The sequence below is a fragment of the Mustela nigripes genome, chromosome 5 (assembly GCF_022355385.1).
Source record: "Mustela nigripes isolate SB6536 chromosome 5, MUSNIG.SB6536, whole genome shotgun sequence".
Lineage (NCBI taxonomy): Eukaryota > Metazoa > Chordata > Mammalia > Carnivora > Mustelidae > Mustela > Mustela nigripes.
This window is the reverse complement of record NC_081561.1, coordinates 67,262,373-67,290,295: the sequence shown is the minus strand read 5'-3', so window position 1 is coordinate 67,290,295 and position 27,923 is coordinate 67,262,373. Positions and strand designations below refer to the sequence as shown.

At 34.6% G+C, this 27,923-nt stretch overlaps 1 protein-coding gene and 1 pseudogene across 1 annotated transcript; one reads left to right on the top strand and one right to left on the bottom strand.

The window, feature by feature from the left end:
* The first annotated feature begins 59 nt into the window (after positions 1-59).
* On the top strand, positions 60-27,901 carry ZUP1 (zinc finger containing ubiquitin peptidase 1). Its single transcript, XM_059400602.1, has 10 exons — positions 60-310; positions 1,622-2,197; positions 10,061-10,171; positions 11,880-12,001; positions 13,739-13,907; positions 16,893-17,081; positions 17,513-17,678; positions 22,244-22,395; positions 23,429-23,649; positions 27,654-27,901. Exons 2-10 carry the CDS (start codon positions 1,636-1,638, stop codon positions 27,699-27,701), a joined length of 1,740 nt encoding a protein of 579 aa, XP_059256585.1. The 5' UTR covers positions 60-310; positions 1,622-1,635; the 3' UTR covers positions 27,702-27,901.
* Positions 8,589-9,773, bottom strand: LOC132018495 (eukaryotic peptide chain release factor subunit 1-like; annotated as a pseudogene).
* Positions 27,902-27,923: the final 22 nt, after the last annotated feature.

The following is a 27,923-nucleotide window of genomic DNA, read 5'->3' as shown; positions in this document are numbered from 1 at the left end:
GAAAACACCACAACACAGACTAGCGTGGAGCAGTGCATGCTGGGCGCCTTTTCCTTCCGGGGGTACCGAGGAAAAGCGTTTTTTGAATGTGAGGATGGAAGTGAAAGTATTTTGGAGGCGCTGGTTTGTTTCTTGGTTAACTGTGACTCTCAGGGTGTAGAGAGGGCCTGTGCGTCCTAGTCTGCCGGGCCGGGAAAGGTAATCGACGTTGAAAGTCTCTCTGCGGGAGAGCGAGACGGTGTCGGCGGCCGACCCGAAGAGGAAGCCCAGGATAATCGGGCAGTGTGGCCGCGGCCGGATCTTTGGGCCGGTAGGAACTAATGATCCCTTCCCAAATTCCCCCGGCCTCCACTATGACCCAGTCAGTGTCTGGACCCGGTTTCGGGTCCTGGAAGTTGGCGCGGACTCTTGGGCAGAGTGGGCCTTTGGCATGCGGCCCTTACGGCTTCTCTCACAGTCTGCTCAGCCTGGCACCTGTCACAATCTCCTTAAATCTCTCAACCACTTGTCCTGATCAGAGTATTTGGCAGTTCAAGCGTATCCCTCTGTCTAGCCCCGGGAAGATAAGAAACTGGATATGACGTTCTTTCCAACGTTCTTTCCACTGGTGTTTTGGGAGAGTTTCCTTCTAAAATCAGAAACTATTTTCACTTGTTTAAAAGAGAATAAGAAACATAAGGACAATGCAGGAAGTTCTTATAAAGCTAAATTTATTCAAATAATGGGAATGGTTTCCTCTCCCCCCCCCCCTTTTGTTTTTAAATAGTCCTTAGCTGAACAACATAAGAAGGTTGTGGCTGTGATTGATTTTAAAAATTCTTAACAAAATCAGCTTTTGTCCGTACCCAGTATTTCTATTAGTCCATAAAACCCTAAAGTGATTGCTGGTTTAGTACAATTCATTTTATAGACCGATGCTCAAAGACATGAGCTATCTTACCTAAATTCTGAAATGTGAGATTGCATTCTAGTTCTCTTGGTTCTGGAATCTGTGCTCTTTGCTACCATAGACGCTCTTTTTATTCTTTGGGTTGAGAGGACAGTGTTTGGAGCCTGATTGGGTTAGCATTTGGCTCACCATTTTCTGACCTCAGTGACCTATCTGAGCGAGGGTTTCCTCCATATAGGAGGATAATTATGCTACTTAAATTACTTTGATATAGCTAAAGCTCTTTAACTGTTAACTTATTTTATTAAGCTGTGTTTATTTACCCTCCCCATTGTTAAAACCTTTAAGTTTCTGTATTCAGATAGATCAATTGTTAAGATTTCTTTTAGTTTTCTCTTAAATACCATACTTGGGCAATTTTATAAACATTATTTTCTTCTCGACCTCACACCAGACATGTTTTTTGAAATATATTTAAAATTATTTATTTTAATTTGAACTATTATTGCCTTTATTTTATTGAAACCATAAATTCAAAATACAGTAGAGAAATTTTGATTGAGATTTATAATGAAGTTTGTACATTTGAGGAACAGTTAAGTACATTGAAAGTATCTTCAAATAATCCAGTTTTAAATAGATACTTCCTAAAAATTTGTTTCAGATCATCTTATAGAATGCATTTTTTTCTCCAGTCTTTCAAACTTAAAATAACATTGTATTCTTTTCTAGCTACATGATGTACTATGCTTTCTTGTGATATTTGTGGTGAAACAGTAACCTCAGAACCAGACATGAAGGCTCACCTGCTAATTGTTCACATGGAAAATGAAGTTATATGTCCATTTTGCAAGTTGTCAGGTGTGAATTACGATGAAATGTGTTTTCATATTGAAACTGCTCATTTTGAGCAAAATGAACTAGAAAGAAGCTTTGCAAGGATCAATACAATACAGATTAGAACTTCAGATAACAGGAAGGACAATACCTTACAGTGTAGAATGGAAGTTAATTCTAGTGTCCATTCAGCTTGTGCATCTAATCACCCAAAAATTTCAGCGCAAAGCCTGCCTAATGATGGTACTTTAGAACATAAAACCTTTTATTCGGAGAACTTAACTGAATCCAGAAAATTCCTTAAAAGTAAGGAAAAAGAGTGTGACCCATCTAAAATAAAAGGATCAATTTATGAAACAACGTATAGTTCTCCCGAATGTCCGTTCTGCGGAAGAATAGAAGATTGTAGTCAAGATATGGAAAATCATGTGAAAACAAAGCATGCCGATCTTTTAGACACTCCATCAGAAGGTAAGATACTCACTTTATGTGATAATTAACAGTAGTGTCAGTTTAATATGTGGTGTCCTAAATGTTGGTTTGTAAATCAGATTACTGCAAATGTGTTTTTTTTTTAACTTTATTTTTTTCAGTGTTCTAAGATTCATTGTTTGTGCATCACACCCAGTGCTCCATGTAATACATGGCTTCCTTAAAACCCACCACCAGGCTCACCCAACCCCCCCATTCCCCTCCCATCCAAAACCCTTAGTTTGTTTCTCAGAGCCCACAGTCTCTCATGATTTGTCTCCCCATACGATTTCCCGCAACTCTCTTCTCTCCTTCTCCCAATGTCCTTCATATTACTCCTTATGCTCCACAAGTAAGTGAAACCATATAATTGACTCTCTCTGCTTGACTTATTTCACTCAGCATAATCTCCTCCAGTCCCGTCCATGCTGATACAAAAGTTGGATATTCACGTCAAAAAATGGGCAGAAGATATGAACAGACACTTATCCAAAGAAGACATACAAATGGCTAATAGACACATGAAAAAATGTTCATCATCGTTAGTCATCAGGGAGATTCAAATCAAAACCACACTGAGATACCACCTTACACCAGTTAGAATGGCCAAAATTAACAAGACAGTAAACAACAAGTGTTGGAGAGGGTGTGGAGAAAGGGGAACTCTCTTACACTGTTGGTAGGAATGCAAGTTGGTGTTACCACTTTGGAAAACAGTGTGGAGATTCCTTAAGAAATTAAAAATAGAGCTACCTATGACCTTGCAATCGCACTGCTAGGTATTACCCCAAAGATACAGATGTAGTGAACGAAAGGACCATATGTACCCCAGTGTTCATAATAGCAATGGCCACAGTCACCAAACTATGGAAAGAGCTAAGATGCCCTAAAGCAGATGAATGGATAAAGAAGATATGGTATATATATATACAGTGGAATATTATGCCTCCAGCAAATGTGTTTTTTAAATTTAGTTTATAACATTGTTCATTTACTATTATTATAAAAATACAGTTGTGGAAAAGAATTTCTGATTCAGTTAATAAATAATTCAACTACTTTGAGAGTAGTTTTAGAACCTTTCTGAGGAGGACTGTACTCAGAGTCCATTTTTCAGAGGGCATTCTTTTATTTACCACCAGCCCATTGGCATCTGAACTGTCTTGGACTCTGATTTTCTGTGGTTCTGAGTTTGACACCCTTATGATCAGAGAACACACTCTATGATTTTAGTTCTTTTAAATGTGTTGAAACTTGTTTTATCTGCCAAGATACTGTATATGATCTGTCTTGGTACATATTCCATGGACACTTGGGAAAGAGAGATATATTCTGCTGTTGTTGGATTGAGTATTCTAAATTTTTCATTTAGATCATTTTGTTTGTATTCAGGTCTTCAGTATCCTTTCTGATTTCCTGTCTAGCATTTCTACCAGTTTTTGAAAGGCGGTTGTTGAAATCCACAATTATAATTACATATTCGTCTATTTCCCCTTTCAGCTCTATCAGGCTGTATTTTATGTATTTGGAGGCTCGGTTTTTCTTGCATACAGTACATTTAGAATCATCTCTTTTTCTTTATTATTGAGTTTAAGAGTAATTTCTTTATTTTGGATATGTGTTTTTTATCAGATACGTGTTTTGCAGATACTTCTCTCAGTTTGGAGCTTGTCTTTTCATTCTCTTAACAGTGTTTTTCACAGAGCAGAAGTTTTAACTTTTAATAAAGTGCTACTTACTTGATTTCTTCATTCATGGATTATGCTTTTGATATATCTAAAAACTCATCACCAAACCCAAGCTCATCTTTCCTGTGTTATCTTCTAGAAGGTTTATAGTTTTGAATTTTACATTTAAGTCTGATTCATTTGAGTTAATTTTTTAAAAGATGTAAGGAAAGTGTGTCTAGATTCATTTTTTTAAATTAATAAATGTTATTTTTTAGAGCAGTTTCAGGTTCATAGCAAAGTTAAGTAAAAAGTACAGAGAATACCCATGTACCCACTGTCCTCATATACTAACAACCTCCTCCACAATCAATATCTGTACCACATGATACATTTGTTATATTCAGTGAATCTACATTGGCCCATTATTATCACCCAAAGTCTGTAGTTTCCATTAAGATTCATTCTTGGTGTTGTATATTCTACAGATTTTGGTAAATGTGTAATAACAACTACCCATCATATTAGTTATGCAGAATAGTCTCACTTCCCTAAAAATCCACCTAGTCACCCCTCCCCCACCCTAACCCCTGGCAATCACAGATCTTTCTACTACTATGATTTTTGCCTTTTTCAGAAGGTCATTGGAATCATGCAGTATATAGCTTTTTCAAATTGATTTCTTTTACTTAGTAATATGCATTTAAGCTTTTCTTTATGTCTTTTCATGGCTTGATAGTTATTTTATTTTATTTTTTTTAAGAGCTGAGTAATATTACATTGTCTGGATATACCACAGTATATTTATTCATTCACCTATGAAAAACATCTTGCTTGTTTCCAAGTTTTGGTGTTAGGAATAAAGCTGCTTTAAATATCCACATGCAGGTTTTTATATGGACAGATTTTCAGTTCATTTGGGTAAATACCAAGGAATGTGATTAATGGATTGTATAATAATAGTGTGTTTAATTTTAGTAAGAAACTGCCAGACTCTTTCACAGTGGCAGTGAGTGAGATTTCCTGTTGCTTCACATCCTCACCAGCATTTGGTACTGTCAGCATTCCAGATTGTGACCGTTCTAATATTTGTGTTGTGGTATCTCATCTTAATTTAATTTGAAGTGCTCTCTTATAACATGAATTTATCTTTTTGTATGCTTAATTGCCATCTGTGTATCTTCTTTGGTAAAGTGTCTGTGAAGGTCTTCAGCCCATATTTTAATCTGGTTTTGGTTTTCTTATTGTTGATTTTTAAGAGTTCTTTGTATATTTTGGATAACATCTTTAGTACATGTATCTTTTGCAAATATTTTTTCTCATTCTGTGACTTGTCTTCTTCTTTACTTTGACAAAGTCTTTTGGTGAGCAGAAGTTTTTTATTTTAATGAGGTCCCCCTTATCACTTATTTTGTAACTTCACGTTGTCTTGGCCATATCCTAAGTCATCTAAGTTTTCTCCTATGTTATCTCTTAGGAATTTTGTGGTTTCTCATTTTATGTTTAGGCCCATGATCATTTTCAAGTTACTTTTTGTGAAGGGTATAAGGTCTGAGTCTAGATTCATTTTCTTTTTTTTTTTTTTTTAAAGATTTTATTTATTTATTTGACAGAGAGAGATCACAAGTAGACAGAGAGGCAGGCAGAGAGAGAGAGGAGGAAGCAAGCTCCCTGCTGAGCAGAGAGCCCGATGTGGGACTCAATCCCAGGACCCTGAGATCATGACCTGAGCCGAAGGCAGCGGCTTAACCCACTGAGCCACCCAGGCGCCCAGATTCATTTTCTTTACATTTTGATGTCCACGTGTTCCATTGTTGATAAGATTTTCTTTCCTCCCATAGTTTTGCCTTTGCTTTGTCAAAGATTTAGTCGACTAGACTATTTGTCCATTTCTGGGCTCTCTGTTCTGTTCCATTGATCTGTTTGTTCTTTTTTCAATACCACAGTGTCTTGATACTCTAACTTTATAGTAAGTCTTGAAGTACGGTAGTGCCAGTCCTTTGACTTTGCTCTTCTTCAATATTGTGTTGGTTATTCTGAATCTTTTGCCTCTTTGTATAAATTTTAGAATCAGTTACTTGATAGCCACAAAATAACTTGCTGAGATTTTTTACTGGGATTGTCTGGAACTTATAGATCAAGTAGGGAAACATAGACATGGTAGCATTATAGAATCTTCCTATCATAAACAAGAAATATCTCTCAGATTTCTTTCATCAGAATTTTGTATTTTTTCTCATGTGTATCTTGTTATATATTTCATTAGGTTTTTGAAGATGACATATAGGTAGGTCTTATATTTTCTCCACCTTGATAATCTATCTTTTAATGTGTATGTTTAGAGCAGTGACATTTAAAGTGATTATTCCTGGAGTGCCTGGGTGGCTCAGTGGATTGAGCCTCTGCCTTCGACTCAGGTCATGGTCTCAGGGTCCTGGGGTCGAGCCCCGCATCAGGCTCTCTGCTCAGCGGGGAGGCTGCTTTTCCCTCTCTCTCTGTCTGCCTCTCTGCCTACTTGTGATCTCTCTCTGTGTCAAATAAATAAATAAAATCTTTTTAAAAAACTGATTATTTCTATAGTTAGACTAATGTTATCTACCATCTTTGTTATTGTTTTCTATTTGTTGCCCTTGTTTTTTGCTTCTTTTCTTGTCTTTGACTTTTTCCTGTTTTTTTGCAGCTTAATTGAGCATTTCGTATGATTTCATTTTCTCTCCATGGGGGAAAACAGTTCATACCTGTAACCTTTTGACCCTATTTGGCCACATAAGAATGATCCTTGGGTGTAGAACACTTCGTTATCAAGAGTTCTCACAGCCTTTGTATGGAAATACCTTTCCCTTTTTCAGGCAGTAGTGTGTATTCTTTTGTTTTGCTTAAGCATGTGTGTCATATGGCACCTGAACAGCCTTAGTGCTAGGTCTGTTCTCTGCTGGAAAGGGATGAGATCCTTCATTGTGTTGTGCAAGAGAGGTGTGTACAGACCAATTGCCCCGTGTTGGCTGCCGGAAGGGACCCGTTGGCCATGGCAGATTAGTGACGAATACTGAGGAAGATCTTACTCTTTCTCTTCTCTGTGTGTTCCGCTATATTCTCTATGAGTAAAGTGTTGTGACGGGTACTTGACTGCATTATGTTTTCCATGGCGATTATGATATCAAGAAGCATTTGGACTTCTACTCCTGATATATAGGCAGAAGATTTCACTTGCTCAATACTCGCTTTTCTTAGCATATCAGTTATGCTTATTTTTACTTTTTTAGTGCTTAGCCTAGAGTTTGCAGTATACATTAACAACTAATCCAGGTCTACTTCTGAATACTGTTGTATGACTATGTGAATACAAGGACCTTATCATAATAAGATATTCCTAATTCCTCCCTCATCCCTTGTGTCATTGCTGTCATTCATTTCAAGTAAATATAAGCACACACATATACACACACACGCACATAAGTGAATACGCTTATATTTTTATTTTGAATAAACTTATTTTTATATCAATTAATGAGAAAAATAAAAGTTTTTATTTTATTATCTCCTATTTCTTCCCTGATCTTTTCCTTTATGGATATCCATGTTTCTGGCCAATATTATTTTCCATCATTCTGAAGAACTTCTTTGAACATTTCTTGCACAGCAAGTCTACTGGCAACAATTTCCCTCAATTTTTGTCTGAGAAATTCTTCATTTTTCCTTCATCTTTGAGGGATAATTTTGACGGTACAGTATTTCAGGTTGGTGGGTTTTGTTTTGTCTTGTTTTTCTTCTGGAAAATTTAAATATTTCACTCCTCTCTCCTATTACCTGAATGACTTCTGAGAAGTTGTATGTAATTCTTATCTTTGTTCCTCTATAGGTAAGGTGTTTTTTTTCCCTCTGTCTTCTTTCAAGATTTTTTATCTTTGATTTTTCTGAAGTCTGAATATAGTGTGCCTAGATGTAGTTTTTGGTATTTACCGTGCTTGGTGTTTTCTGACCTTCCAAGATCCATAGTTTGATGTCTGACATTAACTTGGGGGTATTCTCAGATCTTACTGCTTTAAATAATACTTTTGTTTCTTTCATTCTTCTCCTGGTGTTCACATCTTGTGTATGTTATACCTTTTGCAGTTCTCCCACAGTTTTTGTAGGTTGTGGGTTTTGGGTTTTTTTGTTTTGTTCTGTTTTTTGTTTGTTTGTTATGTTTAGGGGAGGTTTGGGGAGGATCTTTTTGTCTATTTCATTTTAGGAAATATCTCTTGCCATATCCTTACACTCAGAGATTCTTTCTTCAGCCATGTCCAGCCTGCTAATAAGCCCAAGGGTTTGAACTCTAACATTTCTTTCTTTTTTAAGGATGTCACTTCTATTAGTTTTTGAAGATTTATAACACTTAAATTATGTTTGCTTGAATGTATGAATGTTAAAAATTTTTTGAAAAATATAAGAGCACTCAATTTGGTCATCAAGTAAAAATAAAAACTGCCTTTCTTTTTAAAATTAGTCCAAAGTAGCATTTAGGAACGTAGTCATAGGCTGCAATGTTGACACCATGACAAAACCAAGTATAGGGTTGCATCTGGTTTTGTTTTGGTTTTGTTTTCAGTAGCCAGTGTTCTTGGGTTAAGTTCTGAAAATGGCCCAGTTGTAAGGCAGGTATCTGTTTGGTTCTACCAGGGCTATGTTCCTTGAGTTGACTGCTGCAGGGTGAGGTACATTTTCTGGACCATGTCAATTACCTACTAGTCATCAAAGTAAAAAAAATCATCATCTCTTCCTTGATATTCTATTCCATGGAAATCAACTCGGTATTATGAGGTACTTCAGTTCTACCAAATTCTTTCACAAACTAGGATCTTTCTTATGACCTGTCTGTGATCATTTCCAGTGTAGTTCCAAACTTTTTTAAAAATTTTATTTATTTATTTGACAGACAGAGATCACAAGTAGGCAGAGAGAGAGGCAGACAGAGAGAGAGGAGGAAGCAGGCTCCCTGCTGAGCAGAGAGCCCAACGCAGGGCTAGATCCCAGGACCCTGGGATCATGACCTGAGCTGAAGGCAGAGGCTTCAGCGCCCCTAGCTCCTAACTTGATGGTTTTAAGCAAACCATTCCAGGAGGGACATACTCTCAATCAGTTCATGTTCCTGTCCTGTCATGAAATGAGATTTATCCTTGTCTTTTTCTTCAGTTAGACAATTTTCTCCTCTTCTGTACCTTGGCTATGAAGAACATTTCTCATTATATCCATTAGAATCTCTACAGCTCCCACTTCCAAAGCCTTTAGTGTATCTTCATCTCCAAAACAGTACTTACCTGTGTCCTGGCTGATTTCACCAAAGTGCTGAATTAATTTTTCTGTTTGAATGAATTTTACCTTGGAAAGAACATCAGTAGATAATGCAATAGCTTGGTTTCCATTTTCACTACCATAGGATATATCAACTAATTTTAAGTCTTTTGACTGTGGTGTCTCTCCAGACATGTCAAATTGACTTAGTTCAGTTTTAAGGTCAACTGATCCACCTAAAATGAGACCAGTCACGTTCACTTTGTGGAAGTAAACAGCTATCTAGCAGTCTCAGCTACTATCTGAATACAGATTCAGATATTCTACTTCCAGACCAGACCTTACATGTATGGATTGCTCGGCTGTAAGTGCTCAGTGTCCCTCTTCTGTGCCCAATATCAGTCAGGTCTTGGTCTACGCAGAGGTACTGCTTCTGTTCTGGGCAAGGTACACCTATCTGCTTGCCATGCTGCTTAATGCTCTTTGATCTCCTGCTCCAACTAGGCAGTATGATCCCAATTCCAAGCTTTACACTGAAGGCTTTATGCTGAATTTTGTACCTCACCACTTAGTTTGGAAGGAGGATGCTGATAATTTAACCCCTAAAATTCATGCATAGACTGGCCCCTACTTACCATTTCGATTTTCCTTTATACTTTCCTTTTCTTGCTTTAACTACAGATCTACATATTTGTTATTAATTTTTTCTTTTATTATAGCGGTAAGAGAGATTTGTGCTTCTGCTCAGTCTTCCATTTTGACCCTAAAAGTAGAAAATAGCTTTAAATCCAACTACAAAAAGCTTATTTACTTATTACTTATTTCTTATTTAATAAGGTTAGTGGACAGTGGATAATCTTTGACTTGGGGTGAAAAAATCTAAAAGTTTTAAAAATAAAACAACTGAATTATGTCTCTAAAACAGACCATGATCAACCTCTGTATGACTGTCCTATGTGTGGGCTCATCTGTACAAATTACCCTATTCTCCAGGAACACGTTGACTTACATTTGGAAGAAAGCAGCTTTGGACACGGTATGTTGATATGTTTAAAAATAAGAATCTCTTGACTTAATTTCTGCTTCCTATTTATATCTAAGTTTTAGAGTAGTAGTAAAGAGGGAAAAAAGCATACTGGTTAAAAATAAATTTGTCCCTTTAAAGAATTATAATATAACTTCAGCTTCTTTTTAGAAGTTGTTTCACAGAAAAGTTGTATAGAATGAACTACTGTGGGCAGTAACCAAACTAGTGGTTTTGTCCCCAGAGTTTTTCCCAGAACACAAATATTCAGAAGGCAATGAAATTGTACAATTTAAGAAATCTGTCTGATGAAGTTGAGGCCATTCTTTCAGCAGCTAGAAATAACTAGATTTAGCATCAGGTCAGCAAAAGTTGTTGTTGAACCAGGAAGCTGCCATATGGCACATACGATTTTTAAAGAATATACGAACTGTATGATTTAAATGTTTTTCAAGTTCATTTCCATTTTGTCCAGTTTCTTATATTAACCGCTTATTAATTTTGTAAGTGACTCTGTACAGTTTTTTCTCTGTCCCTTACGTTTTTGAATAGTGGCATTGATAAGGTAATCCTTATAGTGCCTTAGAAGAGGAAAGATTCTATGAGTTTCAGAATCCCAATGAAAAAAATATAAAGTAGACTCTAAGAGAAACCAATTGTGTTCTACTGGCACTTAAGGTACCTACTGTTCTTAAGGTACATTGATATCTCCTGTTAATTCAGGGGCCTTCAGTATTCAGTATTAATGATCCTAATACCAGTCCATGATCTTCATGAGTAATAGCCCTTGTTCACTCAGTCTAATCCCAAAATGGGAATCACTGGATCAAAGATGGAATAGTCCTCTTCTCCAGTGATTCTCTGCTAACTACTGTGGGAAAATACCCCTCTGAAGCTGAATGTCTGATAATTCTTTTGTTTATAATAGGCTTTGTATGGGCACATAAATTATTCTGTAAGCCCAGGGTAAATACTGAAAGATATGGCCTGAGTAAATCACTATAGATAGTGTCAGTAGTATGCTAAAAATCAGTTGTAATTTGTTTATCCTCAGTAGTTGGAAGTGGGGACCAAATAGGAAGATCTAGTAGAGACTGGGAGATTTGAAAGTAAAGAAAGAATACTCAAATACATAATTCAAATATCAAATTGGAAGTCAGGGAGTACCAGATCCTGTCCAGAAGCCACTGACTAATGGATCTGTGGGATACTGGGTAGAGAGGAAACAGGGCAATATGTTGCAAAGTTGTACCAGACTTTGTTTGTGACCAGACTGTAATTAAGCTGTACTTTGCAAACATATTTTGATGCTCTTCATTATTTTCTTTTCTGCCCCAGTTTATTTTAAAAGCTAGTCTTCCTTATTTATGTTAATAGGGAGCACCAATGAAGAATATTACTTAATTTTTCTAAGTTCTAGTTTCCTTAGGAGATAATACGTAACTTCCTAAGGGTGTCATGAGGATCAAATGAGACAATTAATGAAAAATGCTTGTCACAGCCTGCCTGTTCAGTGTATATTAGTGATTTAAGTGGAGGTTTTACCCTTACAGAAGCTGTTCAAGTTCTGCTAGAAACGGTTATTTCCATGACATCATAGTCATGAGTAAATATCAAAATAATAGCATTTACTCCATTTAAAAGATATGAGTTAAACATATAATAAGTGAGATTTAAATTCAGTAATTACCTTATTCTAAACATTAAAAATATCTATTAGGCATAGACAGAGTCCAGTGTTCTAGAGATCTAGAGTTGGCTCACCAGCTTCAACAAGAAGAAGACAGAAAGAGGAGATCTGAGGAATCACGACAAGAAATGGGAGAATTTCAGAAGCTGCAGGTATGAAGATTAATAACAATCGTAGTATTTTGGTTTGGTAGAGTTCTTATTTTTCAAACATGCTGTCGAGACTACAGCCCATTATTTTCGTCATTGTTGATACACAAATCAACTCTTTTTACATATACAGTTTATAGTTCATAACAGCTACCACTTATAATTACTCATTCTGGTCATGTACTGGGATAAGCACTTCACATATAGTACCTTAAGATCTTCACAGCAACTCCCTAAATGACAGATGAGGAAGCAGAGACAGAGTGCTTATGTAGCTAGTAACTTGTTCAGGTTCAGGCTATATTAAATGGTAAAGCCTGGATTCAAACCTATCTATGTTAAAATGATAGGGCAGATTAGGAAACAAAGAATTTAAGTGTTTATATAGATACTTAAAAGAGAAATTTAGAATTAATATCTCTTGTCTGAGTGTTAAATTCTTTTAGTGATTTAAAAAGAGCCATGTTTAATGGAAAATCTATTTTTGATGACATTTGAGATTTTATCTTGGGTTGATGTTGGTATGTGCCAAACTAAACTGGCAGCATCTAATATATTTTTAATGCATGTACTTTTTTTTTTTTAAAGATTTTATTTATTTATTCGACAGACAAAGATCACAAGTAGGCAGAGAGGCAGGCAGAGAGAGGAGGAAGCAGTGAGCCAAAAGCAAGGCTTTAACCCACTGAGCCACCCAGGCGCCCCAATGCATGTACATTTTTAATAGATTATTTCTATTTTTTCAGTCCTAATTTTCTGTGAACTATTACCTGTGCTAATAACGCTCCGAGTTTCTAATTACTCTTTTTCTGTGTGCTAATAGGATAATGTTTGAAAATAAAGGGTTTGTGATTGAATAGGTTTGAAAGTATTCAGTTAAACACGTTTGTATACTGCAAGATTTTTCAAAACCTTTAATATACTAATGTGCATTGTACATATCATAATTTTCTCAGACTCACTTCTGAGTTTTTCTGTTCAGATATGTCACACATGACCATGTAATTCTCTATTTGGAGTATCTAACTTGGGCTGTTTTTCTCCTTAGTGATTCATCTGTTTGCAAAACATTTTCCCACCAAGATTCAGAGGAGGCAAAAAAGTTGGCTTTTCCTAAGTTTTCTTTGTCTTAAATAATTTTGAACATTATAAATACGAAAAGTTTCCAGTATTTAAGTGTGTTTGTTAAGTAATTTCACAAGTTCTTTAGTCTCAAAAACGTTTTCCTTGGAGGCTGTGTTATAATTGGAGATTCTCTATCAGTGTGCAAAAAAAAAAAAAAAAAAAGTTAATTTACTATGTAGAATTACTGCCTGAATGAATTGTGGATTAAGTGGATCTTAATAGGCTATCCTGGGAACAAATAATAAGTAGTGACAGGCTTTCTTAAATCAGTGCTATGTTCAGAACTGACCTGCCTTTTTTAGTACCTTTCGTAGGAAGACAGGATTGTCTATTTTCCTACTACAAAGAAAGCAAATCTCTTGCCCTGGCGGTTTACAGAGAAAGGCTGTTACTAACTGGGGGATTTGTGTATATGTATGTGTGTTATTTATCTTTAATAAAACTCTTAAGAAAAATCTTTAATAAAAATCTCTAATAAAAAAATCTTAATCTTGTATGAAAGTCTATAAAGTAGAATGTTTCAAAATATATTTCCAAATAAATAAAATTGTAGTAAGTTTCCATCCTCATTGAAGTTAAGGGACATGAAAAGTAAGTCATTTTTATGTTCAATAGAGACAATATGGCTTAGATAATTCTGGAGGATACAAACAACAGCAACTACGAAATATGGAAATAGAAGTCAATAGGGGAAGAATGCATCCATCTGAATTTCACAGAAGAAAAGCTGACATGATGGAATCGCTAGCTATTGGTATTGATGATGGAAAAACAAAAACTTCTGGTGAGTACTTAAACATCAAAATCATTATTTTAGTATTTCATATAACAGTGAAGTAATAATCCTGATTTTTTGAATTTGCTTAACTTTAATAATCCATAGTTTATATACTTTTAGGTAAGACTGTTCAAATAATTTTTTTAAAAATGTCTTTTTGAAACTCTTGTACTTTTATATTTTTATTAAATAATCCACTTAAAAATAATTTACTTTTATATTGTGTTCATTTACTTGACATTTGAAAATGGGCCTTTTAGAAGTTTTGAGTGTTTGAGTGTTTACTATGTTGAGTGTTTACTATGTTTGAGATCAATGCTGTGTGATAGAAGTATAAGATACACACACACACACACTAACCAAATATATATATATATATATTTTTTAATTCCTGTAGTCATATTAGGAAAAGTGATGAAGTAAAATTAATTTTAATATGTTAAACCCTATGTGTCCATAATATTATTGTTTCAATATATAATCAGTATTAAAAACTATTAATGAAATATTTTGCAGTCTTTGTACATTTTTCAAAATTTGATATGTATTTTACACTTTACAGAGTATTTATATTTGGATAAGTCACATCTCAGATGTTCAATAGTCATACTTAGATAGTGGCTACTATATTGTTTTAGTATAGTTTTAGACACTAAGACCTTTATATAAACTGCATCATTTAACTTGCAAAACAGACACTCACTTGTATACTGTTACATTTTTCTGGATTAGTTAATTGTGATTTAGATAGATTAAATTACTTTCCCACTGTAACCACATAGCTACTTACTGGCCCAGCTAGTACTCACAATCAAATCTGCCTTCTTACAAAGAATGCCTTTTCCCTGATATTTTTTAAGGTATTCTTTTAATGTACACTAGTATAGTAAAAAAAATTTATATGGAAACAGCTTTGTTCCTACCAAAGAGGTTCCTAATCTTACTGTTTTAAAGCTGTAAACCTTTCATCTGTATTTTAAATCCCATGTGCATCCCTTTCTGATTCTAATCCCTCCTCACCCACATGGAGAACCGATATCCTTAATTTGGTATTTACCAGTCTCATATATATTTTAATGCTTTTACCATATATGTAGGTGTCCATAAAAATGTGTAATATCTTAATGTATTTAAACTATGTGTAATTGGTATACATCTGTTCCTACTTGGTCTCCTCAGATATGTTGATTCTTATAGCTGTACTTCATTTTGACTCTGATATCCTTTGTTAGAATTATACACAACTTATTTACCTGTTTTCATGTTAACAAACATTTAGGTTGTTTCCAATTTCTTACTCTTACAAATTATAAACAGGTTTTCTTTTAGTCCTTAACGCCCATTATCCATTTACCCCATCCCCCATCCACCTCCCCTCCAGCAACCCTCAGTTTACTCCCTTTTCTCAAGAGGTCTTTTTTAAGAGTTTTTCTATAATGCAACCAGAACTGGAAATACAAGGTTAAAGAGCATGTATATCTCTAACTTTGTTAAAGTTACTGCAGAATTGTTTTCCAAAATGATCATAATCTAATTTGCATCATTGTATTCTCACTCACACTTTGTATGGTGACATTTTTTAATTTTTGCCACTCATTTTTGAAATGATAGTACCTAATGTGCATTTTCCTCATCACCCCTGAGTTAGTTTCTTCAGTAAATAACCTATTCTCTTTTTTTGCCCTCTACTGGGTTGTCTTTTTCATCTTGATTTATAGGAGTTCCTTCAGTATTTAGGATACTAATTCTTTGTTGATTATCTGAAATTAGAATATCTTCTTCAACATCTATAATTTGCCTTTAAATTTTATGTATGGTATCTTTAATTAGTTTTAAATTTGAATATAATCAAATTTCTGTCTTTGTCTTTATTTATATCTTGTCTTGGTCAAGGAAATCCCCCAACTTTGAGGTCATAAACCTATCTCTTTATATTTTCTTTAAACATTTATACTTTGCTTTTCATATTTGTACTTTTAATTCACTTGGAATTTATTAGTACATATGTATGTATGAGAAAGAATGAGAAAGAGAAGGTGTGGATTTGATTTTTCCTCTTATTTATAACAGTACTTAATAAGGTCTTATTGCTTATACATCTCAAGCAATAAGAAAGGAAAGTGACTCTGTACTTTCCCCACTTATCTGTAATTCCCTGTGCCATGTATTTTCATATCCAGTAGTCTTTCTGAAGGCCATCTTTATATTTCTTCAAAGGTCTCTGTGTAAAAAGGTTTCTGTGGGATAGGACATTCCAGACGATCTGGAATACGATTCTTTAGGGTATACAAGAAGAAAATACTAGAGTTTCTATTTGTTTTTGATTTATGTCACTCTTTAATTTCTGTTTGTGCATATGTTTTAGAATTATTGTAGAATGTAGTAGAGTATGTATAGTTGTTATAATATTGATATATCTGTAGGGGGTTAAAGAATACTGCTCTGTTATATACTATGTCCTTTTTGTAAACTGCTTTGAAATTCAATTATTATGTGGCAAAGATTTTTATTTTTGTGAGTTATACAAATATTAATTAAGCAGCTATTAGTTAAAGCTATTATTTCTTTTCAACAATAGATTATAATTTAACAAAAGATATTGGAAAATATCTAAAAAGGTTTAGGGACTAAGGATAAAAAATTTTATTATAAAGAAATTTTTCTTTTATTATATATTATGTATATACAATTATATAATTATACATAATTATATATGTATTACATAATTATATAATGTGGTTGCTAAGACCATGTTACTTAGACAGCGAGGCACCATTGTGCTAGTATAAGTAATACACTAGTGTTAGGAAAACTTGCATAGTGGTAACAAGACATGAACTAAGGTTATAACAGTAAAAAGATAAAGAAGATGGAATTGACAGGATTTAGATGGGGCACTTGAGGAAGAGACTAATATTAGAAATATATGAGACAGCCATAAAAGATGATAGCTTATCCTTCTAAATCTTCTAAGTCTCTTCTTTATTTTAGGAATTATTGAAGCACTTTATAGATATTATCAGAATGCTGCTACAGATGTGAGGCGCGTTTGGCTTTCCACAGGGGTGGATCACTTTCATTCATCTTTTGGTGACAAAGGTTGGGGTTGTGGTTATAGAAATTTCCAGATGCTACTTTCATCATTACTACAAAATGATGCCTATGACGATTGCCTGAAAGGTATGTGAAGTATAATTCTTTTAACTTGTCTGCTTATAAATAGTTGACCCTTGGAGAACATGAGTGTGCACTGCATATACATGGATTTTTTTAGTCTAATATTATAAATGTATTTTCCTTATAATTTTTTTCTTTTTCTTTTTTCTAGTTTTATTATAAGAATACAGTTTATAATATATATAACATATAAAATACGTGTTAATCAACTCTTCATTTTTTTATTTGTTGGTAAGGCTCCCCGTCAACAGTAGGTTATTAGTAGTGAAGTTTTTGGGGGAGCAAAAAGTTATATGCAGATTTTTGACTCTGCAGGCAATTAGTGTCCCTAACCTTTGTATTGTTCAAGGATCAACTGTACATATAATATGGAATGAAGTAATATATAGTACTTCAGTAACTGTCATGTAATGTGTTTGCTTGTATAATTATAGGTATGTCAATTCCTTGCATTCCAAAAATTCAGTCTATGATTGAAGATGCATGGAAGGAAGGTTTTGATCCTCAGGGTGCCTCTCAACTTAATAACAGGTTACAGGGAACGAAGGCCTGGATCGGAGCATGTGAAGTATACACACTCCTGACCTCCCTAAGGGTAAAGTAGGTACCTGAAAACCCACATTAAGGTTATTGTCATATATGGGAAGTTTTCTATGTTGTTTTTTCTTTTATCAAAGGATAGTTAAAAAATAAAATTTAAGTGGCACTGAAAGGCTTATGCTAAAAACCAGTTCAGTCCCTATCTCATGTTCTTCTCTATTTGCAAGTCTGATTTCTCAGAGGCAGCTGTTAATTCCACTGTTTCTGAATAATGTGCTTTCAGGGTTTTCTTTCTTTTCTTTTTTTGGTTTATTAGTTTTAGACATTGTTACACTTCCCTCACGTTTCCCACCTGTGTTCACCCTCAGTCCTTGTAATTTGGTTAAATCTCACTTTTTATTTGCTTAAGTCAGAGTTTACATCATGACTGTATTAATATTATTCATTGCTAATTTTATTTACTTTCCCGAAAAGCTTTTACAATTTTTCCTTGAGTTAAGAACTGTCTTTTCTTTTCCTTTTTACTCTTTGACTACATCATGGTCTCAAACTTTTCACAACCTCCACTTATGTATTCTGAGGCACTCCTATCGTGGACACTTCTTCCTTGAAGCCCTCTCTTGTCTTTGCTCTGGTCTCCTAAATCCCCTTCAGAGCTGTAACCATGTGTCATTTCTTCATTTTTTTCTTGAAGTGGAGCCTGGACTTTTTTCTGGATTCCATGTCTATCTTTTTTGGATTGTTCTCCTGCTTAAGTACATCTTTCATAAGCTTCCTGAAAAAAAGTGCCTGGTCCTTAATACTTAAATGATCATTTGGGTGGCTGTATTATTCTAAATGCAAAATCATTTTCGTATCAAATTAAGGTTTTACTCTGTTAACTTGTAGCAATCAGTGTTACTATTGAGAAGGTAAGATGTTATCTGATTTTCATTCTTTTTGTATAACCTATTTATTTTCTCTGAAAGTTTTTTGCATCATCTCTTAGTCCTGCTATTATGAAATTTAATCATGAATGTGGGGCTTTGATTCATTGTATTAGGCATTTGTTTTTCCTTTTGAATCTAGAATTGTGAGTTGTAAGATCTCAGTGTAGCCATAAAGAGCTTAGACTTCAGTGTCAGGCTGCCTACAACTGATTCTAGTTTTCCGGCATATTGGCTGGCTGTATGACTTAATTTGTCTGTAGTCTAGTCCCACCATTGATAAAAAGAGCATGTAAGTAGTAACTGCTCCATAGAGTTGCAGTGATATTGAGATGATCCAGTGCTTAGAACTATGACTGGAATGTAGTTACAGCTCAGAGGTTAATGATAATTACGATCCCTCCATTTCCTTTGTTCTTCTTTCTGAACTTCTGGTAGTTGGCCACTGAACTCCTTTGACTTTTTAAGTTTATTGGTCATGTTTTTTTTTTTTTTTTCCCTCTTTGCTTTTTGTTCTACTATGTAGATTTTCTCAGCTTTATCTTCCAACTATTCTATTGAAATTTGTATCTTAGCAATCATGTTTTTAATTTTAAGGGGTAATTTCATAGCATTATAGTCTGTTATGGTTGAAAATTTTTTCCCAACATTTTCTTTCTTTCTGTTCCTGTGTTTTGTGGGGTTTTTCCATGTTAATTTGTTTTCACATCTATTTATTTTAGTCTTTTGCATTTTGAGGTCTTTCTTTTAACTTTTGTAAGTCCTTAGTTGTCCATTCGTAGAGTGAGGATGAAGCACTAAAAGATCAGAGGTCCTATAGGATTACTTGGAGCTTGCAGATAAGCAGACTCCATTTATAGAGTTTTAGGTGGTGGAAGCTTGCTATTTGTTTGGGGAACTCCGAAAATTTTAATATAGGAAGAGATCTTTTCTCGGGGCCATTCAGAGAAGAGTTCTCCACTCTCCTGCCTGGAGCTCCTGCATTGATGGAGTAGGGTAGTTAAGCAGTAATTTGCCTTTCTTATGCAAATTTTCAATTCCTTTAATATAACCCCATTACTACTCTCTCTAATAACTAGTGCCTCTGAGCTTCCAGCATCTCTGGGATTTTAAGACAATTGTCTGTTTTTTCTATTCACTTCTATGTTTCCTTTTCTGCTTTTCATTTCCCAAAACTACAGGACAATTTGGGCTGTCTCCATTCTTTTTGTCTTTGGCTGTTTGAATCATTTTCTCCTTCAATATGATTGATGTTGGGCTTTCAAGAGGGAATGGAGATAGATGCTTATCATTTTTAAGAGAAAGTTTGCCTTATCGGGCTCTCTGCTCAGCAGGGAGCCTGCTTCCTCCTCTCTCTGCCTGCCTCTTTGCCTGCTTGTGATCTCTTTTAATTAATCTCTCTCAAATAAATAAATACAATCTTAAAAAAAAAAAAGAGAAAGTTTGCCTTTAAGCTTCATGACTCTGTTTTCCTTTATATTTGTTTTATATCATTTTTATCACATTAATTGATTAGGTTCAGAGTTAAAACTATTTCTTAACTTTTAAATAGGTAAACTTTGGGGGTGCTTGGGTGGCTCAGTTGGTTAAGTGTCCAACTCTGGATTTCAGCTCAGGTCATGACCTTACAGTTGTGAGATTGAGCCCCACATGGGGCTCCCTATTCAGTGTGGAGTCTCAGCTTGAGATTCTCTCTCTCTTCTGCCCCTCCACCTTCCTCCACTTGTGCTCTCTTTCTCAAAATAAATCTTTAAAAGAAAACAAATAGGAAAACCTTGTTTAATAATTTTCTTGAATCATTTATTTATTTATTTATTTATTTATTTATTTTTAAGAGATTTTATTTATTTATTTGACAGATAGAGATCATAAGTAGGCAGAGAGGCAGGCAGAAAGAGAGGAGGAAGCAGGCTCCCCGCCGAGTAGAGAGCCCGATGCCGGACTCGATCCCAGAACCCTGAGATCATGACCTGAGCCGAAGGCAGAGGCTTAACCCACTGAGCCACCCAGGTGCCCCTTCTTGAATTATTTAAATCAAAAGGACTTTTAATGTGTTCTAACTTTACTATTTCTTTTCTTTTTGCCAGTCTGTTCACATTTTCACAATACATCTATATATCATATACTGAGTTTTCAAATAATGTTTAAGGAAAGGATAATATCTGTCTAAAATGCCTGGTAATATCCAGCTTTTTCTGTTGGTGCTTAAAACAGTTTAATTTTTTAGAAAAGCCTCTTTAATACTGTGCTCTGAATTTGTTTACTACTTGTTTAAATGTCTGTCTTTCACTTTCTGAGTTATATTTGTAGGGTACTATTCAGATTCTAAATCTTAATATACAGTCAATTTCTAACCTGAAAGGTACCTGCTTTTTTAAAAATTTATTCAGAAGTTCATTTCAGTGTTTAAAACTCAGTAGTAGGGACACCTGGGTGGCTCAGTTGGTTGGATGTCTGCCTTCAGCTTAGCTAATGATCCCTCAGTCTAGGGATCGAGTCCCACATTGGGCTCCTTGCTCAGCAGGGAGCCTGCTTCTCCCTCTGCCTGCTGTTCCACCTGCTTGTGTGCAGCTCGCTCTCTCTCTTGCTCTTTGACAAATGAATAAAATATTTTTAAAAAATTAAAATTAAAAAAAAAAACTCAATAGTAATCAATTGAAAGTTAGCCTCAACACTAAACTTGCTGAGGCTAAGGATAGCAACCATTATAATTTTAGTGTATTGGGAGACTTTATTTGTCAAGAGAGACAAGGAAGGACAGGATATCTGTCCTATCCTTTAAAGTGAAAGAAAAACTTTTTAATTGCTCTTGCTTATAACTGAGCTTTTATTTATTTTTTTTTTTAAGATTTTATTTCTTTATGAGAGAGAAAGAGCATACACGCACAGGTTGGGGGAAGGGCAGAGGGAGAGAGAGAATCTTAAGCAGACTCCTTACTCAGCAGGGAGCCTGACATGGGGCTTGATCCCAGAACCCTGAGAGCATGACCTGAGCAGAAATCAAGTGTTAGAATGCTAATTCACAGAGCCACCCAGGCGCCCCTTGCTCATACCTGACCTTTTAAAAATAGTTGCTAAAAACTCTCAATAGTGCTTCCAGTTAAAATAATTTTATTTATTCCAGGTTGACTTCCTCTTGTGGAAGGAATACCACTGTAGTCTAGTGCCAAGTAGCGGATAGATAGATGTATGGATGGAAGTCCATACAGGGTTTTTTGAGATCTTTGTAGGTATTCTTTTCTTGTCTGTTTATTGGAATTTGTGAGAGCTAACAGGAAAAATACTCAGGATATTTTGGATAGATATGAATGGCTATTGTGGAATTAAAATTAGAATTCAGCTTCTAATTGATCATCAGGTTTAGAGAATTTAGAATGAAAGTTTGTCTGACATTACATGTAGATGACTTTTAAAAACCAAGTATGGTCCTTATTTATTATTCATGGGGATTCTATGTATCAGAAAATGTAACTTTTAGATCAATGATCAGTCTTATTTTGAAATTATTTAAATAATTATTTCATCTTAAAATGACATTTTTCTGGATACATAATGGAACTTACATTTATTTTCTTCTTAAGAAAATACTGTTGAGATAAAATTAGTTCTGAATTAAAATTTCTTTGTATTTGATGACTCCATTGGTGAAAGTTTTAAAAACTCTTCTACAAACAGTCCATTTTGTTAATTTTTTTATAGGTGCCACATAGTTGATTTTCATAAGTCAACTGGTCCTTTGGGTACACATCCTCGTTTATTTGAATGGATATTGAACTATTATTCTTCAGACCGAGAAGGGAGTCCAAAAGTAATGTGTACATCTAAACCTCCAATCTATCTTCAGCATCAAGGTTGGTATAACTCATAGATAATAAGGATAGCTTAGACCTTTACAGGAAAACTAATTGACTTTTGCTCTTTTAAGACTGAGGTAATAGGAAAGAGGAGAGTATTGTGACATTAGTCTGTTTTTCAGAGCTACATTGTCCTTATGATTGATACCTTCCTGGGTATTGAAGGGTGCTATCCATTTTATTATTTCAGGGCCAACCGGTTCGCTCTTCTGTCTTGTTCATCCCTTACTTTTTTAGGTCTTCACCTAAGACTTCAATGTGGCCTTCCTTGATCACCTTATTTGAAATTCCATCTTGTTATCCACCCCTTACCGCTGGCATTTTCTGTTTCTCTTCCCTGCTTTATTTTTTTGCTTCTAACATAATAATATGCTTATTTATTTACTTTGTTTATATTCCTTCCTTTTAGAGTGAAAACTCCATGAAGGCAGGAATGTTTGTTTTATTTACTTCTGTATAGCTAACTGCTTGGAATAGTACCTGGCACATGGACACTTGATAAATTTTGTTGAATGGATGATTTGAATCAACAGAAATAGGAGAAGTAAATGTTGGGAGTTTCATCATTTAGGAATACAAGCTGTAAAAGTTAAGCCCTTTCCATTGAAATTCTAGTATATATAAATTTACTTTTATTAACCTTTTGGATTCATGAGAGTTTTTGTTCTGGGGTAGGTAATTTTCAAATGCTTTCTTGTGAGATAATTTGGATAAGAAAGGTCAAGGGATTAGGAAAGAAAAACTAAAATAATATGGGACAGTAGACACAGAGTTTTTTGTAATGAAACTTAAGAAAAATTGAGCAAATGAAAACTGAAGGCTAGGAAATAGAACTAAAACTATTGTGTCTTCAGAGAGAGAGTACGTGTTAGAGGGACTGACTATTTCTATTCTAAACACACGTGTGCACATACTGCAGAGAATATATATACTGTATGTGTATGTTCAGTAACATGTCTATATGTATAGCAATAGATAGGACACACACATATATAGCTGTTTTTGTTTTTGTTTTTTAATTTTTTGATAGGTCATAGTCGCACAGTTGTTGGAATTGAAGAGAGAAAAAACCGAACATTATGTTTACTAATATTTGATCCTGGATGTCCTTCTCGAGAAATGCAGAAACTGTTAAAGCAAGATATGGAGGCTAGCAATCTCAAGCAACTTCGGAAATTTGTGGGAAATTTAAAACATAAGCAATACCAGATAGTGGCAGTAGAGGGTGTCCTTTCTTCAGAGGAGAAAGTTGTAAGTATCTACGTATTTGATTATGTGAAGCTTGAATAAGTTGAACTTACAAGTTTAAGATTAAAGTTAAAAGATTAAAGTTAAAATCAGTGTTACCCCTTTGTATTTCATTCTTCATTATTTTGGTTTTATATCATTTAGTTTCTGGAGTGGACATCTTTAAATTTCAAATGCTACCTAATGACTTTCAAATACTTGACTCGGCTTCATAAAAATGTTTAATCTTATATAATGTAATTGCTAATGCCAGGCAAATGATGAAAAATGACAACATATGTGGTAAGAAAGCCTAACTCAATCCCAGGAGACCTAATGCATATTGGTCTTAATAATTATGGTTTATGAAGTATGATTCTAATAATTATTGTGGCTCTATCTTACACATCTGCAGTTACTGGATAACAACACAGTTCTAGAATTTAACTTCATACAGTTGCCTCTTTATCCTTTACAGTTAAGTGGTGACTGGTACATTCAGAAGAATTTCTAGGTATAGAAAACCCTCCACTTGGTATAAACTGAAGTTATGTAATGTCATATCAATTCTAGAAAATACAGTTCTCAGTATCTTAAGAAATTTCCCTACCAGACTACTCCACATGATCTGTTTCCCTCTGAGAAGAAAAGAGTGGATTAGAGAGGAGTGTTTATGAAAAGTAATAGGATTACAAGAAAAAGCACTAAAATTACTTGAAATGAGAGAGGGAACTAGAGTTCATCTTTTCAGCCTTATAACTTGTACTATAAAGGTAAAGATTGTTTCAGAAGTTCTTCAGTTAATTAAATCTTAAAGGTTTCTTTGTTGTGACATAAATGCCAAAATCACATTCATTTTTGCACCCTATCATTACTTTGGCTGCATAAAGTTAAAGAGTAATTTTATTTATTTATTTATTTATTTATTTATTTATTTATGTATTACTTTTAAAAAGACTTATATTTTTATTTTATTTTTTAAAAGATTTTATTTTTTCAAGAGAGCATGTGTGCACACATAAGCAGGGGAGAGAGAGGAAGAAGTAAAGTAGGCTCCCTGTTGGGCAGGGAGCCCCAAGTAGGGCATGATCCCAGGATCCTGGGATCATGACCCAAGTGAAAGGCTGTTGCTTAACTGACTGAGCTGCCCAGGTGCCCCTATATTTTTATTTTATTTTATTTTTAAAGATTTTATTTATTTATTTGTCAAAGAGAGGGCACAAGCCAGAGGAGCGGCAAGCAGAGGGAGAAGCAGGCTCCCCGCTGAGCAAGGAGGCTAATATGGGACTTGATCCCAGAACCCTGAGATCATCCATGACCTGTGCCAAAGGCACAGGCTTAACCAACTGAGCCACCCAAGCGTCCCTGTATTTTTATTGTAATTCCAGTGTTGTTAACATCCAATATTATATTGGTTTCAGGTATACAATGTAGTGATTCAGCAATTCTATTCATTACTCAGTTAAGTGTACTCTTATCCCCTTCACCTAGTTCACCCATCCCTGAACCCACCTCCCCTCTGGTAGCTGTCTGTTCTCTATAATTAAGAGTCTGCTTTTGTTTGTTAGAGATTAGTTTTAGTAAGTTATAAATGTTCATCAGCAGAGCATAGGTGAGATTAAATATTATCATGGAGCCTAGCTGAACATTTTAGTTGTTAACTTTCTGGTTTTGGAAACTGAGACATTGGTGTTAGTAGAATACTAAAAATGTAATATGCTACTATACTTTTTTTTTTTGAGTCATGGAGGATAGCTGTGTCTTTAACCAAAAGAATCAGGACTTGCCTGACTGTATAATACCGCCAGATAGAGAAGAAATAACAATATGATTAGTGATTATAATTGTAATCTTAATAAAGTAATACTTTATAATGCTTGCTTTATATTAGGCACCATCCTAAGCATTTTACACAGATATTAACTAATCTAATCTACCCCATAGTGTAGGCACTGTTATTCCCATTTTACAAATGAGGATACCTAAGCTCAAAAAGTTGTTATAGTTCTAAAGTCATGCAGCTGCTAAGTTACATGAGGCAGGATTCCAGTTCAGTTCTACATTCCATTTCTACATTCAGCATCCTCTATATTGCTTCTTCTGGGAGGATACAAAGTTTCATCGTTTCATGTTTGCTAAGTAAGCTTATATGTGAACAATACACTTTTATTTTTAATTTTTTTTTAATTTTTTTTTAATTTTATTTTTTATTTTATTTTTTTTTTAAGATTTTTTTTTTTTTAATTTATTTAGTCAGAGAGAGAGAGCGAGAGCAAGCACAGGCAGACAGAGTGGCAGGCAGAGTCAGAGGGAGAAGCAGGCTCCCCGTGGAGCAAGGAGCCCGATGTGGGACTCGATCCCAGGACGCCGGGATCATGACCTGAGCCGAAGGCAGCTGCTTAACCAACTGAGCCACCCAGGCGTCCCTACACTTTTATTTTTTATTGGAAAGATAGGACAGTATATTTTGAAAAACGAAAAATCATCAGTTAATATTGTTTTCATATATTGCTTTCAAGCTCAGGGTTTTGTTTTATCCTTTTTGTTTTTTTTAATCACCATGTCTTATAGTTATTCTGCCATTTTTAACAGTGCTTTTATACATTATAGGAATCAGCAATTACTGATGTATTGACTGATCTGCATATCACCAGATAGAAACTTGCGTCTGTAACTAAGGGCACATTAATGACTTTACTTTTTATTTCAGGGGGGTGGTTTTCTTATATCTCATTTTAAAATATCTTTTTCCTCCTAAGTGATAACTATAATTTTAATTGTAGGAATTTCAGAACAAATTTGGTATTTTAAAGTATCGTAAACATGTAGATATTTATAACTGCATTTTATGTTTTGTTCCTCATATTTGGAGTTAATTAATTATATTTTAATAATCATGCAGCTCTTACTCAAGGAGAGGAATCGGGTTTCACAAAATTATTTTCATCCTGGCAGCTGTCCTATAATTACCATAATACATTTCTACCATAAATATATTTTGAGTATCTAAAAATTCCAAACTGTTACAGATTTTGGACCACTTGTTTAGGTGAAAGGATTTATGCTGGAATGTATCTCCTAATACAGTTCAGTTGTAATGGATACAAACCTATTTAATAGCCATTCTCCTCAATTCTTTTCATGTGTTGACATGTTGTAGTTAAATTGTATCACTGCATTTTTTGTTTTCCATTATGTAATCCTTGTACTCAACTTGATTTAACTTTGTTTTAAATTAGCTTGGCATAATGTGTCTTGACTTGTAAACGCAAATTGTGAAAATGGAAGAAATGTTTAAAAGTCTTTTAGGGGCACGTGGGTACCTCCCACAGCGAAGCATCTGCCTTTAGCTCAGATCATGATCTCAGGGTCCTAGGATCCAGCCACCCTCCCCTCCCCTTCCTCAGGCTCCCTGCTCAGTGGGGAGTCTGCTTGTTCCCCTCCCTCTTCCCCCTTCTTGTGCACGCCCTCTCTCTCTCTCTCTAAGTCTTTAAAAGTGAAAATTTTAAGGCCATAATGAAGGAAATAATTTTCTTAAAGGTTCTCTGTTCACAGCCCTCTCTCTCCTCTGTGTTTATACATGTCTCTTTCTGACTGTGAGCCATCATTTTTTACTTTGACTCATTATTCCTTAAAACATAGAATTTTCTTTTTACTTTTTTCTGTTTTGTCTTCACCTGGTATTTTGTTTAATTTCTTTTTTTTTTTCTTTTTTGGTTTGGCTTTAAAAATGTTTACTTCTGGGGTGCCTCGGTGGCTCAGTTAAGCATCTTACTCAATCTCATGCAGGTCTTGATCTCAGGGTCCAAAGTTCAAGACCCACATCATGCTCCACTCTGGGTGAGGAGTCTACTTTAAAAAAATAGTCTATTTCTAATTTTCTTAAATTTGAAGTTGTAATTTTTCTTAAGGAATTTTCATTATCTTCAAAAAAATTTTTAGATTTTATTTTTTATATTAGATAATTAATATAAATTCTAAATAATGGACTTCTTAAAATTAACAGTTCTTTAAAATTCCTTTTCAAGGCCAGGAGACAAGCTTCTCAAGTCTTCACAGCTGAGAAGATTCCTTGAAGAATTAAGCATTTCAATGATCATGGAATTTTACTTTATTTTCCAAATTCAGATATTGAAGTCCCTAATACAGCTATGAACATGAATTCTTTAAATACTCAACTTACTCAACTTATAATTTAATGTCTAAAACATCTAAATCATACCTCAAGTACCTCACTGTTTAGTAACTATTTCAATAAACTATTTTGTTTGCATTATGAGTTCTGTGTTTCCTCATAT

Bases quoted from the DNA above. Each gene is read 5' to 3' on its own strand.
- ZUP1 (XM_059400602.1), top strand. From the start codon at position 1,636: ATGCTTTCTTGTGATATTTGTGGTGAAACAGTAACCTCAGAACCAGAC. The intron at 12,002-13,738 runs GTATGAAGATTA...TATGTTCAATAG, and splicing joins GAGAATTTCAGAAGCTGCAG to AGACAATATGGCTTAGATAA. The intron at 13,908-16,892 runs GTGAGTACTTAA...TCTTTATTTTAG, and splicing joins TGGAAAAACAAAAACTTCTG to GAATTATTGAAGCACTTTAT.